The sequence below is a fragment of the Andrena cerasifolii genome, chromosome 15 (assembly GCF_050908995.1).
Source record: "Andrena cerasifolii isolate SP2316 chromosome 15, iyAndCera1_principal, whole genome shotgun sequence".
Taxonomy (NCBI): Eukaryota; Metazoa; Arthropoda; class Insecta; order Hymenoptera; family Andrenidae; genus Andrena; species Andrena cerasifolii.
In genome coordinates this window covers 9,384,788-9,399,922 of record NC_135132.1, presented here as the reverse complement: position 1 = coordinate 9,399,922, position 15,135 = coordinate 9,384,788, and the positions used below count along the sequence as shown (strand labels likewise).

The 15,135-nt window shown below is 43.2% G+C and overlaps 1 protein-coding gene across 4 annotated transcripts in view; it reads left to right on the top strand.

The window, feature by feature from the left end:
* The window catches only part of LOC143376850 (parathyroid hormone/parathyroid hormone-related peptide receptor), a 38,207-nt gene that overhangs the window by 5,010 nt on the left and 18,062 nt on the right, over nucleotides 1-15,135 (top strand). For all 4 annotated transcript variants that reach the window (XM_076827593.1, XM_076827592.1, XM_076827594.1 and 1 more), the window contains exon 2: nucleotides 11,103-11,170. In XM_076827593.1, the coding sequence (XP_076683708.1) occupies nucleotides 11,159-11,170 (12 nt within the window). In that variant the 5' untranslated portion in view covers nucleotides 11,103-11,158. The remainder of the gene's footprint in view (nucleotides 1-11,102; nucleotides 11,171-15,135) is intronic.

Here is a 15,135-nt window from a genome sequence, read left to right as displayed (position 1 = left end):
TTGCCTCTGTATTATGCATTCCCCTAGTGTTTTTAAGGTGTTCAATTACCTGAGAACCCACTCTGGGTCAATCAATTGTGCAAAGTGGCAGTTCATAAAATTCCCAAAAAAAAATTCTTCTTCCCATGTTACCAATCAAAATCACTAAAATTAATCTTCAAAATTTTTCGAAATTCTAGCACCCCAAGGTCCACTCAAAACACCCCCAATTTTGTACTCCCTTTCAGTGAGCCCTCCAAATTATTCCCTCACCTTTAAAGCAGAAGAAACTTCATCCACTTTTCAAAGTTCACTTTTTGGCAACTGACGATTGAAAATAATTAACATTCACACTGTATTCATCAGTTACTATAGTGGCAGGGTGGCAATGGTTTATTAGGCGAAGGTTTATTAGCCGAAATGGCGCATTGTGGGCGCGTGCTGGTCGAATCTCCCTCGCAGTAGAACGAGTCGCCTATAGCCAGACGCATTATCCCGATTACGACGCATTGACTTCTTCACGGCGATCGCGCCCGCCAACAGCTTGCGTTGCGCAAAGTTTTTGCGCGTTGCTGCGTCCCCTCGGCTTCGTTGAATTATTATCACCCCCGTTTCGCGTGAACAGCCTCCACTTGCAGCGCGCGGCTCGTTCCAATCCCTCGGCATTCGCACAGTTCTTGGCTTTTTCGTGGCGAATCTGGCTAGAGACACTATTCAAATTCCACCCTGTCAGGAACACCCCGGCGAAGCTTCCGACGGAATTCTTCCAACTCCCTAATGAAAAACTTGCGAAATCGAACATTCCACCGTCACCCTCTTTCTGGAATTATTTCCTCGACTGATTCGCAAAATTCTGTTATAATAAATTCTTTGGTAGATTGCTAGAAGTGTCTGCTAGGGTCGAGGATTTTCAAAAGTGCCAAATGGCAAAATTGCAAGGGATTTTTAATGTTTGTCCATTTTCATTAGTGGTGTACACGTTTCTCTTCTCAATTTTGTTTTATTTCTTGAGGGTGGTTCTTTTTGCTGCTTTTTTAGGGTGAGAGGTGTGCGCAGCTTTTGTGGGGGTTTAGCTGAATTTTAAATGGCACTCGGGCCGTGTGTCTGAAATTTCTTGAGGCGTTGTGCGAATGCGATTCTCGTGGCTGATATATTATGCAATAATAACAGAGTAAAACCGTTTCCCTTGGAATTTCCCGCGGGTCTGGGGGATTTTCGATATTTTCCTTGCATAAATATCACCACGGTGACCCGTATCCTCTGTTCGCCGAGGAGTCTTCCCGAGCTCGTGTAAAATGGCGCGTCGGTCAAAGGAAATGGTCGTCAAAGGCGTGAAATTAAATGGAAACACCGTGTAAATAATAATTGCGCTAATTTCCCCCCTCTGCGTGTCTGTTTCTAATGAATCTTCCCCGTTCGGTACACATTCTAGTATAATTATACACCGAGAGGAAGATTATTGGGCCTTTGTGTCGTCGCTGATACGTCACAGAAATTTTACATCGTTATTTGGCATTATGTTAACAAACACGGTGGATATTCGCTTGGATTATGAGTTTCCTTGCAGAGGAGATGTTGCTCCAATTCCCCTGCATATTTATTCTGCCATTCCATTGCTAACAGGTACTTCAAAGATAAAATAATTTTTTTTACCCTTTTCGCTGCTTTTCATTTTTAATATGGGAAACCATGTTTTGCGCTTTCCAGCTTGAAAATCAAATTGAAATTACGATTTTAATACGAATTTTCGTACCGCGACTCTGTACGACCGCCAGCCTTGGAACCAAAATTTACAATTTAATTGCCCCCGAATTTTGGGGACGACGAATAAAAATCGAGAGCCGAAAGTTTTATCAAATCTCCCTCTTTATGGCTGTGCAGCAATAAATCCAAGCGAGTGCTCCAATAAAGATGAGACACGAGGGCCAGCTCGAACAGCATTTCCAGAAAACGCGATGGAGTATATCAATTTTCCATCGAGTTAAATATGAAGCACGCCTCTCCTTTCCCGCCTCGAGCGCGCTTAGATGTAAATAGGTAGGTGAAAGAGGTTGGAGAATCAAGCCTCGCGATCCGCGCTTCTTTCGCGTACATCCGCCGCTATAAATGGAAATCCCTTTTATTAACATAATTCTCCGTGAATCGGCCCCGGATAAAAGAAGGGACCCGTATGCTTCTCGCGGTGTTTCGCCAGTTCCGAGCAGCCCGGCTTCGGTTCCCCAATCGTTAAACAGAATTTTATCCCCCGTTTTGTTCCCCATACAGCTGCAGCGAGTGTTGCGACTGTAAAACAGGCTGTAACTCAGCGGGCACGATTTTGCAGACGGCTGAAGCACTAAAAGCTTTCACATAAATTGAAACACGTCGACGTTTCAACCCTTCGCTGCTAGGGGTAAAAGAAGCATCGTCTTAGTAAAAATTTCCCGAAGCTGTACTTCATTCTTACGCAGCTCGCCTCTTAATTGCGAACTTCAGTTTGTTGTTTTTAACGCGAGTCGACGGGTTTCCATAAGAAATTCAACAGCTGCTCTGTGAAAACGGAAACTTACTGAATAGTAATGCTAGAAAGCACGGGAGCGTGTTCTACACTTCAAAACTGATAAGAAAGTCTTAATAAATGATGCTCGAAAACCGTTTCCTTTCGGAGATACAGGCTCGCAAAGTTTCTGCGCGATTCCGGGGTCACCGCTGGAGGCTCCTCCCACCAGGGCCCTCCCTTGCCCCCACCGCAGCGCTACGCTCCGCCCACTGCACCGCTTAGCCACGCCCATTCGCGTTAAAACGCCCAAATCTTGCCTTTCACTTGTAAATACCTTCTCAAAGTTGCAAGATCTAAACACATGACTTAAAGCAACCACTTCCAAGTCCATAAACTATATTAAATCCTCACTGAAAACTTACAGATGGAGGCGTGGCTTCAGTCTCCTATTTCACTTGTTGCAGGCACGCCTATCAAATTTTTTTTGGAAGTAATAGCTACAGAAAGCTTCATTATTGTTCCATTTTGTTCAAATGCCACTCGAGGTGCACTCGAACCCGTCGCTATTTACGGGTCCACGTGTTCCCTGTCCATCGTTCCAGCCAGGTAAACGAAAGGCTGTTTAACGGGACACTTTAACAGGCGACAACAAAGACGTTGTCGAGGATCGATACCCTAAGCAATAAGGGTGAAAGCGAAGGCGTTGATGCCACGCCATCCAGTTAGTATTAATTGGTTTACCCCGCGATGTGTCATCTCTTAATTAATACCCTCGAGGGCCAACAAAGGCGCGTTCTCGCCTTAATACGATGACTCACGTGTCCAGAATCTCCCGGATGGTGTGCGCAATAGGGACTTCGACCAACTTTCGTGCTTCCCGAGGAATGGATATGGGAAACCATCCTGAATCCAATCTTCTGCCATCTTCCTTCTACGGAACCTTAAAAAGTTGCCCTCTCCGCGTTCGTTTGGAACATGGGCGAGGTTCTTCCTTACCCTTAACTGCTGGAAGTTGAGGCAATCATATAACCTTTCTTGATTCCTCAGGGGTCGTTGACCCTGGTGTGCCTCTTGGGCCTGGTTTCTTTTTTTCAATGCTTCTGATCGTGAATGTTGCTATTGGGAGGTGAATTGGAGGATGGAGTGGTGGAGATTTTTTCGTTTTCGGTGGTAGAGTAGAATGGGGATCTTAGGGTGTTATGGATAATTATCTGGGTCTGACCCTCGGTCCTCTTAAACGTGGCTGATTGCCTTCCAAATCGCCCAAGGCTGTTTCTACAAGGCACTCTGTGCTGACTATGGACGTTTCCACAATATTCTGCCAGAATTGCTTGTGCTGCCCTTGGCAGCCTGAAGCAGTAGCAACTTTGACTGTTTTGCATTCAGATACCTCGATATCTAGAATATCCAGAAGCAAAGTATGGAACCCAAACAACATATGTATATTTAGTGCAACAAATCAACTGAAGGAGGCAATAGTTACCAAAATGCTAGTCCATTTGATAGTTGCTTCTTAGATCTAACATCCCACTTTGCACATCACTAAAATATGCCCCAAAATAGAGGTACACCAGAGTGACTCTCCAGTGACTTTCCCAAGAAGTAGGGGCCGAAGTGGGCGTGACCAGCCGCCCCTTTACGCAACAGGCCCAGCCTACTTCGACGGCCACGCCCAGCCTACTTCGACGGCCACGCCCACAAATGATCTAGTATCAAAGCAGGAATCCTCCCACAAAACTTGAAAACCCTCACAATTGCTTGGTACATCTAAATGTCCATATTCCTTCACCCTTTCTTCTTCATATCCACTCAAACGACCCGCCCTCCACGCTTGGACCCTCCCACATTGTCCCCCAAAGCTGAAACCCTCGATTCTACTACATTTACTAATCATTTCCGCTTCCAACAAGCAGTTCAACGAAATCCACCTGGAATCAATATTAATCGCTCCCCCTGCTAATTGCAACCCCTTACCCACCAGAAGCCACCCCTTTGCCGAAACCCCGATACATGTTCGCTGCCCCAGACCGTGACCTTCGGTCAGGCTAATTTAATTGGAAGTGGAGGCAAACAATGGGATGACAGAGGCGGATTGAACTAATGGATCGCTTTATTCGAGGGCGGTTGGAGGTTGTTTGTTAATATTCATTTACTTCGTTGGCCAGCGACAGAGGGATTAACAGGCTCGACAATGGACGACAGAAGTGCGATTAATGGCGGAAGCTGCGTGATGAACGGGAATCGAGTGGATCGATCCTTGATTAACAGCTTCATACCGCCTGTTAGGGCTGGAACCACTTCCTGTTTGCGCGTGCTCATTTTATCAGTGCTTCGCGATCAAGTCAGCGGAACGATGACGTATTTAATCGGTTTGCTTAATCGTTCAAGTTGTTTTCTGAAGTTATTGGAAATTCAACCCTATCAAATCCCTCGGGTCGTTTTTGACCCACCTGTTCCCCCATTACGTTAAGGGTTCTTTTAATTTTGAGGAAAATATAAAAAAACTTATCTATACTATTATATAAACAGAGAGACGATTTTTATGTTCGCGCAAAACTCAAGACCTATTGAACCGATCTTCCTGAAATTTTAACACGTTATTTCTGCATACTCTAAGATGGACATAGGCTATGTAGCATCTCTGAAAAACGCGTTATTAACATGCAACGAAGAAACGCCTGGTATGTGCTCCGCTGGAGGGAAAATAAATCTCCCAGATTTGGAGAGAATCTTATCTTTTTCGAAACGTTACGAAGTCATTCAGCTTCCCTCAAAATACTTAATTCCCTTAAAAGAAATTAATTCTAATAATCACGAATCAATCACGCTAATATCTCGGGCGAAGCCGAGACGGCGGACGCTAGTTGCTAATATTTTTATTCCCTATTTTCTGGAATTACATTAAAAGTGCAGGCGAACTGGGCACCATAGAAGGGTGAAACGGGGGTTGACTTTTCAGCGCTGGTATGCATGTTTCTTTGCTTTTCACTGACGGGGGAGGTATTAGGTAAGTCAGACAGAAGCGATGACCCAATTTACGACGTGAACTTGTTCTTGTTATCCTGACAGGGGAACTAGCTCAAGGCGAGTTTTTCGCGTTTCTTTCTCTGCAGAGGGGGATGCTTTTTAGCATTGGAATTTCTTTCCAAGTTTTACCTGCATCTTCCGTTAGATACTAGCCCCTGACGAAATTAAAAGTTTAGTAGTTATTTATCCCACGCTTTTGGCAAGAATTACTCCATGTCTTTATGACTTTGTTCCTCGTTTCTGGCGCTGTTTCCACGTTTGCTTCTCGTATCTAAAAAACTGCATCATTACGCGCGAAATGGGGCAGCTTCTCGAGCGTACCGAAGTCTCAACACTCCCGTGAATAATCCTTGTTTTCACAGCGGCTATGAAATTGGAACGTATATTTATCAAAAAATTCTTCTCGTCAGAATCGAGTGACTGTTTCGGGAATCCGGCAGGAAAGGGAAATTAGAAGAACGAAATAATACACTGAAACGCAGAGGACATTGCAGCTCCGCGGCGCGGATTAATTTCGCACGGGATACCGCGCGTCTCGTCGACAGAACAGCGAAAATAATAATGCACCCGTTCGCGCAAAGCGGTTGTAACCCTCGGCCGAACAAATAGAACCGGGATATCACCCGAGGCGCATGAATTTCGAAGCACCTCCACGCCGTTCGTATTTTTCGCGTGGAGCCTCGACTTCTGTTCTTCAAAATTAATTTCAATCTCACCCTCGATCGAGCAAGTAAAAAAATCCCACAGCGAAGTGTTCCCTTTAAGGGGGTATACCCGTTTGAACCCTCGGAAAATGTATACATTTTGTGGATTTTTTTACAAGTCGACGGTTTGATGCAGATTTCCCGTTTTTTAACTATGTTTACATAGTATTATGAGCTACTTATAAAAAAAGTTTCAGTTAAGAAACTATTGTTTTTCGGAAGTTACGGATACATGTCCGAAAGTCTCTAGATTTTAGACGGCTAAACGGTGGCCCTAAAAACTCGCGCTACGTTCAACCAATTTACTTCAAATTTTGCATGCAGAATCGTAATAAGATTCCACATCGTCCAACGAAGGCGATTTTGAAAATTTTGAAAAATAAAGAAATGGTGAGAGATCGAAGGTAAAGTTAAATTTTTCTAAGAGAAAAATCCACCTTTTTCCTTTATAAATAATAAACGGGGAATCGAAATAAAAAAAGCCTTCGTTGGACGATGCGGAATCTTATTATGATTCTGCATGCAAAATTGGAAGTAAATTGGTTGAACGTAGCGCGAGTTTTTAGGGCCACCGTTTAGCCGTCTAAAATCGAGAGACTTTCGGACATGTATCCGTAACTTCCGAAAAACAATAGTTTTTTAACTGAAACTTTTTTTATAAGTAGTTCATAATACTATGTAAACATAGTTAAAAAACGGGAAATCTGCATCAAACCGTTGACTTGTAAAAAAATCCACAAAATGTATACATTTTCCGAGGGTTCAAACGGGTATACCCCCTTAAGTCACGAAGCCTCGCAGTTTTCAACGAAACAAGTAACAGAAAGATGAAAGAAAATGGCGTGGGGAAGCAGAAAGTGTGGGATATGGGGCGCGTTCAAATCGTCGCGATTTCTCCTCACCTTCCCCCCCCCCCCCCTCTCAGCGAGCTTTGCCGTCAACCGAGTACCCTTTGAAGAATAATTCTTACCTCCGGGAGTCGATGAAAAAGCTTCGTTGAAAAGGCCGAAAGTTGGAGACGCGTACGCTGTCGGTCGGCGGGCCGCGCTGCCTTTCCCGTCGCTCGCTCAAAAGAACGCGTAATTGCGGGCGGATTAAGCTTGAGCAGCCCCCTTTGGTGCCAGAAATAAACGTGGACTGGTGAAACAGTGGGCGAAAGGGGAGTTGTTTCCAGCAAATGTACCGCGACCAACATTAGCTATGACCTGTGGGGGATATCAGCGATCTGTTGCCAACTTTAAGGCTACCTCCGCCTGAAACGATCGTTTGGCTTTAAAACTGGAACGCTTTCGTTCTGCGTCATCTTTACGGGGGGGGGGGACAAATGCGCCTTCTATTTGGGAAATGGGGGTTGTTCGAGAGATATTTCGAGGTTTCCTGCTGAGCCAGCAAAAGGGGTTTTTATCGGAGTCGTTGTGGAAGAAGGGGTGGGTAAAGGGTGCTACAAGGGTGGCGAGTGATGCGTGAGAAGAAACACTTGAGTTCTGGTTGGTTTGTTTCGGGGATTTAACTGAAACTACAGTTAAAAGCTTCTACTGTTATCGCGGAACAGTTGTACGCTGGTGTAGGTTGACGATAAGGTGACAAAGTGGCGATAAGGTTATCAATGGATAGTTCAGGTCCTGGCGAGACTTTTTGTAAAAGTGACTTTTCCTCGAAAAAGCCACGGGTTCGGCGTTATTCGCGGTCAAAGTTGGATGCGCGCGCATCCTGCTGTTTGCCAGCAGGGCGCACACCACTTTGATCGCTGATAACTCGGAAACGAAGGGTCGTTTGAAAAAAAGTTGCTCCTCGAAATTTGTGTATTTTATAATTCTGAATAAGATTGCATTAATGAAACCTGAGAACTCTCCATCAGTTCGTTTGCAACCCTCCTTCTATTGTTTTCAAGTTGCATATTTCGTTATTTAATTTGCGCGAGGTATCGTATACCCTGTTTCGTGTCGCGACGATGTTATTTTTCCTCCGAGAAATAATCTCAGTATGGAAACGAAGCTCGCTGGAGTACGATTTATTGCAAGGGGTGGGGGGGGGGGGGGGCAGTTCTGAAGCTTCCTGTGTGGACATTTTTATTGGATGCACAAGATGAATTGCGGTTGCGAGGCAGTTTGTAATCCAGAATTCCAGCTCGCAAAAAAAAAAAAGAAAAAACGAAGATAGATAACCTGTTTTCAAACAACGCCTATGCCTCTATATTAATCCCCTGGACAGGTAAAACATATCCCCGCATTCTCGTGAAATTTTCCTTCGAACGGTGGCTTCCCCATCTCCATAGCAACTTTTATCGGGACCAATGGCAACAAAAGCATACCGAGGAACGCGCAGAAAATGATATTTCGCCTCGCGTGGGTGGCACGCATATACAGCGGCGGAGCGTCGGACTGAAACGTGGCGAGCAAAGGGCAAGATGAAGCAATGTCGAGGTCTAGGGACGGCTGCGTACAGGACGGCCGTAAAGCCGCGGTGATAACAGAGCTCGGTAAACGACAATGAATCACGAATAAGTCTCGCCTTATCCGATGGATTTGCGACGAGTGGATTTGCGAGAAGCCGCTGGGACCGCACACTTCAGGGCTTTCGTCGCGTGTTGCCCGACGAAATAGGTCACGGGCTGCGTCGATGCACTCGCGTGGAAGCATAACTGCACCCTTGTAACGCTCTAACACCCCCCGAAACGTGGTTGGAACACGAAACAAGGGGCAGATCTGCCCCCTGGTCTGTCCGACTGAATGATGGAGGGCACTGCGGATTCTCATTTCCTGCCTTTCGTTTTTCGTATCTGATTGTGTCGTGCGCGGAACTGGCGGCTGACAAGAGAGGGTTGAATGGTATATGAAATTGTTTTTTGGATGAGGATTCCTTAGGGGGGTGAATTGGAGAGCAATGTCTCTTATAAGCTTCAATGCACCATTGTTTGCTGCATTTTGGAGGTTTCCATTGTTTTCCTAAAATGTACAGGGTGGTTTGTGGGAACGATGATAATGGGGCGATTCGTCGTGGAAAAATGAGTCGAAAATGTGGTATGAAGTTTTTTCGTAAGTGCCTTTGTTCTCGAGAAACACGAGTCTGAAAGTGGAGCTCGAATTCGCGCGGTGGGCGGGGCGACGGCAGTGGTTCTCTATGCCTCTCCTGCGCGCGCATGCTGCGCTAACGTTCGAAGTCGATTTTCTCGGAAACGAAGAATGATATGGGAAAAATTTATTCGACAATTTTGATGCTCTTTTGGACGGGGGACTGTGTGTTATAAATTTTGCCACAAATTCTATAGGATAAAATTCGTATTATTTTCTTCATTTCTCGAGAAGAAAGAGAAACCTGGAAGAATTATTAACAAATTTGAATTTTTAAATGTAAAGGCTAAAGCAGATTGTTATGTAATGTATATAGATTGAAAAGAAGAGGGTAAATCTATTAGACCAAAAATGACATAACCTTAAATTTTCCTTTAAGGTTGAAGCTAAAATTGTTTTATGTTTCCCGCCCAGCACACCAGTTATTTTTCTTTCCTGAGCACACGAACCTCTCGAGACTCTCGCAGCGACGTTGCATCATTTAAATCGCGATCAAGGGTCAATCGATCGCGGCTCGATAGACCGGAAGTTCAAACACCGCCGGTGACGCTTTGAAACAAAAATAACAGCGACGGACGCCACATTTTTATTTCTCTGCGTGCACAATTCTCCCGTGTTCTTCGCTTAAATAATTTATTCCACCCTTAATCGCATTTAAATCCTGTCTCTTTTTCCTCGCTGAATTGAATTCTAATACACAACTTACACCAATGTTTTATTTATATTCTCTCATTCGGTGTAGTTTTACCATAATTCAGACACGAAAAATCGAGGGTGCATCATCTTCGCGATATGTTTGCGTCAACCAACCCCTAATGAACTTTTACAACTTTCTCCAATAAGCCAGTTTCTGGTTACTGATTAACCGGAATAAGCGACCATAGCCTGAGAATAATTCGAAGGCAGTGACAAAGTGGATGAATCAAACGTAGAAGGGTGGATCCACCCCTAGCTAATACGGTGGTTAATGAATCGACAAACAGGGGCGTGGTGTCTTTCCATCACGTGGTCAATTTCCGAAATCGTGATTTTGTTGATTAGGGCCCATTTAATTATCGAGGGCTCCAGTATCCTAATTTAGACACTGGCAGGGGAGAGGGTTGCTCCAGTATATCGAGAATCTATCGGCTAATTGAACCTATCGACGTAATCCGATATTAAGTGGCAGGGAAATGGATAATAATAGTATTTCCATCGATTACTGAATAAAATGGCGCAAAGAAATTAATTGTAAGTTCAAACTGGTGCTTCCCCTAAACATTGCAAAAGAAAAACAATTTAAATAATTAATCGCAGAAATCTTGAAAAACGAGTAAAAATATGAGGACTGAAGTTACCATAGAAATTGCGATTAAATTGCCAGCTTCAACTGAAGTGCCATTAAATGCTCACGTGCAAGTGCATATATCGGGGGTGCAGAAAAACTGAAACTTCGAGCCCTATTTTCTCAAAAACTATTCGCTACTGCGCCTCGTGCTTTTGGTAGATTCTTGTACACGTCGTGGATTAACTGTATACGAAATTTAAACTCAATCGGTAACCTCACCCCCGTGCACCCCCTTGTTGTTTTTTACCTACCCGTTTCTTATTCCCAATTTAGTAGTGCTTTTATTTAGACCACAAATTAGTCCTCAACTTTTCTACTCTATTCTGCTACCCCGTGTTTTCTACCCCACCCCCCTTTGCCACCCTTTCCCCCTTCCAATTCCTTCAACCTCTCAAAAAGGGAGAAGGTAGAAATTACTAATTTCTCCGCGGTAAATCGAAGAATTCACTTTGTGAAACATTGACACAATATTCAGTCTCGTATTAGTGGAATACATCCGGCATTATCTGTTCCAGAGGGCCGGCAGAGGACCTTTCAAGGGCGACTACGAGCAACGTCACAAAGCAACAAAATGGACGCATACGTGAGTGACCTTTTCCTTTGTTTCACTGTAAATTGATATCATGTGGGTGAAAACAAACGCCCAGCACTGCAGCTGAGCGTAAGCGCATGCGAATTTCGCGTGTAATTCGAGCGAGCTTCCGCGTAGGGACGGTCGCAGGCGACTGCGTATTTGAACGGAGAATTTTTTAATTAAATCTCGCTGGTAAATACACGAAACCTTTGATTTTAATACCCCTCTATAAAATAAATGCATTCTGCTTACCAAGGGATGAAATTCGATCTGAAATCACCTGGTGACGTTTATTTCATCCCTCCAAAGGACTTCGCATGTTTTGTTTTATATCGGGGGAGAAATCGAAGGATCCGTTGGGACCTTCCCGTGAATCTTGGGACGTTCTGTTATTTATTAAAGAAGGGACAACGATTTGTAGGCCAAAGAGGGGTTTCCCTAGTGTTTGCTGACCCTCCTGCGTTTCACGATTATTGTTTGGGCCACTGTGCGCTGGATAATAAGCGGAAGAACGCGAGGAGGGAAATAGGAGACACCCATTGGCCTTTCTGGTCAATCGCCAGTGGTACTTGTTTCAATATGGAGCGACGGTAAACACGCTCTGTCCGAGGGGAGAGTTGCGGTGTCGGGAACTCCGTTGGGGATAGTCGGAACCGTTCTTCTTGCGGACGCTTTTCTCTTAGCAAAGGAAGCTAAAATTGTCACCCCTCATTTGTTCCAAAGATTGGACAAAAAGAAGGTGCATTCGTTCCCTTTTTATTCAAACTTTTTGCCAGGCATTTGTGCGTTTATATATAGTTACTACAGAGAGGAATAAGATTTTCCAAATAGTATACTGTACGCAGAAAGAGTGATTTGCAAAGAGCAATGCGAAGTGGTATAGCTGTACCAAGCAATGGTGACATTTTTGGGAGGAGTTAAGGAGACCGATTACTCAATTTCCCCTAGAAAGTAAATAACGACAGTACCCAGCACTCGACCTACTGTACTTTCCGCCATTTTCCGGCCATTTCCCGCAATTTCCCGTCATTGCATTGTGCCGGCGAAACTAGAACTCGATTAGCAAACGAAGCTCAGTTGCTGGAAAAAGTCGGGGGATTATAGGGGGAACCTTATCGGGTCAGAACAATGTGGAGCTTCGATATTCGGTGCCTTGGTGGCGCTGAGTAGCGGGAAAGAAGGAGCACCGGAAGTGAATTACACCTTGCCCACAGGAAGTTCTTCCTGCTAGTCGAATAGGCACCGAGCCTCGAGGAAACAGCGGCGTTGTTCCTAATTTCGTTTCCCATGGGTTGGAAGGGTCGGGAAACTCGATTACACAGATCATGGAGGCGCACTTCCGGCGAGCTCCGCGATCGACGCCAAGGAAAATCGTGGACCATTTGGCTGGAGGGACGATTAATCCACTGGGCTGGTTTTAGATTGTAGACGATTACTTTGGATTACTATGATCTACTTGAAAATAGGGCTGGGAATATTGGTCGAACTTTTCGGTATTCGAATATTCGAGTACTTCGGTTGCTCAATTGTTTGGCGAGTATAATTCGAATATCCGAGTACTCAAATACTATTCGAATACTGATGTATAGTACTCGAATACTTAAATATTTAAATAGTATTCGAATATTATTCGAATACTTAAATATCTAAATAGTATTCGAATTTTATTCGAATACTTAAATATTTGAATAGTATTCGAATATAATTCAAATACTGATGTATAGTATTCGAATATAATTCGAATACTGATGTATAGCTTTCGAATACTTAAATATTTGAATAGTATTTAAGTACTTAAATATTTGAATAGTATTCGAATACTTAAATATTCGAATAATAACATTCGAATACTCAAATTTTCGAATAATAACATTCGAATACTCAAATATTCGAATAATAACATTCGAATACTCAAATACTCGAAGTTTATTCATAGCATTCGAACACTTGTAAAATATTCGAATATTAAATTATTCGAATAGTCCCAGCCCTACTTGAAAATGGGGTATTTGGGAAAAATTCTTGGGAAATCGATGTGAAATTTCATTCCCGAATGTGTGGGAGTAAGATGAATGAAGGGGGTAATGTTTGAAAATAGAAATTGAGGGTTAAAAATGGCTACAATCGTTAAAAACAGAGAAAGAACTGTTTCCACTGAACATCTAGTGTCTAGGGACAAACGGGAGTCCCTAGATGCTTCAATCTTCAGTTCTGCCTTGCATAGAGTAGTCTACGTAAATAAAATGAACGAAATTGAGTACATTAATGAGTACTAAGTTAGTAGAGAGTGTTTTCATCAATTTGAAATGATTTGTGATGTAGTTTTGACTGTTTTTTTTTTTTTTTTGACAAAATGGTGTCTTAAGGAACTGTCTCGTGCATTTTGCTTGGAACTCTGCAATCCTTTAAAGTTTTCCTTCCTTTGGAAAACATTCAACGTCGATCTTAATGACAATGGAAGGTCTTTAGATGTGCTAATAAATAACCCTACTGTACCAGTGTTCGTGATAGTATTTGGTCCCTTCCCTTTAATCACTTCCTCTGGTAACGCGGTACATCTCATTTTACCTCACCTCCTTTGAAGCGACTTTTATTGCCACTAAAGATAGCAGTGTTGATTCTGATTGCTTACAAAGCCGAGGTCGATTAAAATTTATACCTTTGCTCTTAAAACTAGGGTGGAGTACTGCGAAGGTAATTATGCCTTGCCGCCTTGAAACATCCCCTTAAGCTTCGTTCAGATTGTCAATTATGAACCTAGTTCTGCTTCTAGGAAAAAATTATGCAGATTTGTGTAAAAATCTATGGTAAAGCTAAGTTAATAGAAAAACTGCTTTCTTTAATTGAATCTGATTAATATTTGCCACCGCGAAGAATTTATTACACGAGAATTTCAACAGCGCATCGCCTGCAGCCACGTCGCTCAGAATTCTCGCGAATTTTCCAACTTGTTCATCAATTAATACCGGACAATTTCAATTTAAACCTTCTTCACGGTGCTCCATCGATTCTCGACGGCTCTCAGTGTAATGCAATCGATCATTCCAGTGCATTAATACGGGATATTGAAAATATTCCATCTGTCAATAACTATTTAGAAATCGTACAGAGTAATGTTTATAAAAAAAAATAAAATTTCAACCCTTTGAGTGATGTGGCCGCGCATGTAGATACCTATGCTCTCGTATTTGTATATTACCTTTCATTTAATACTATTATTTCTTGAAAACGTTAAATATTGAGATTCATTTGTTTATCACTTTCGGAAAGGAAACTTCATTCGCTTCGTAGCTTGTAACAAAATATTATTCCTGTGACACGTGCACACTGCAGTAATGCCTATCAGTTGTTCCCGTCGTGCTGTGAACGCTTTTCTCCTGAGACGCGTACATTCTCTGGAGTTGCTTACCACTCAAAGGGTTAATAATTCCATGCACAGTGGAATTTCATTTTCAGTGCCCGCAGAAATTGCTGCGAGCCATATACACGAACTATTAAATACCCCCTGTTGTATGTTATCACGAACTGCTCGGTAAATTGCACTGATGTAGCGATGGGCTCCACTTTGTGCCGCCTTTTGCCACCAAAATCGTTGGAGAGCGGCGGGGATCCACGGGAACCGACAGCAAGTTATGCGAAACACGCGAATTCTGTAACAGCGCAGCGTTAGCTTCCGTTTTCCCATCAATTATTGCTGGAAAAAATTGGGGCGTGGACATTTTTGAATTTAGAAATTTGAGGCTTTGAAAATTGGGGTATTGGGAATTTGGAGCTTTAAAATTTTGGGGATTAGGAAGTTAGAATTTTTAAATTCGGGAACTTAGGAATTTAGAATTTTTAAATTTGGGATTGGGGAATTTGGGGGCTTGGGAATTGGAGAGCTTTGATATTTGGTTGATTGAGAACTTGAGGGAGTTGGGAATCTGGAGCTTTGAAAAATGGGCTTAGGAATTTGAGGGTTTAGGAACTGGGGG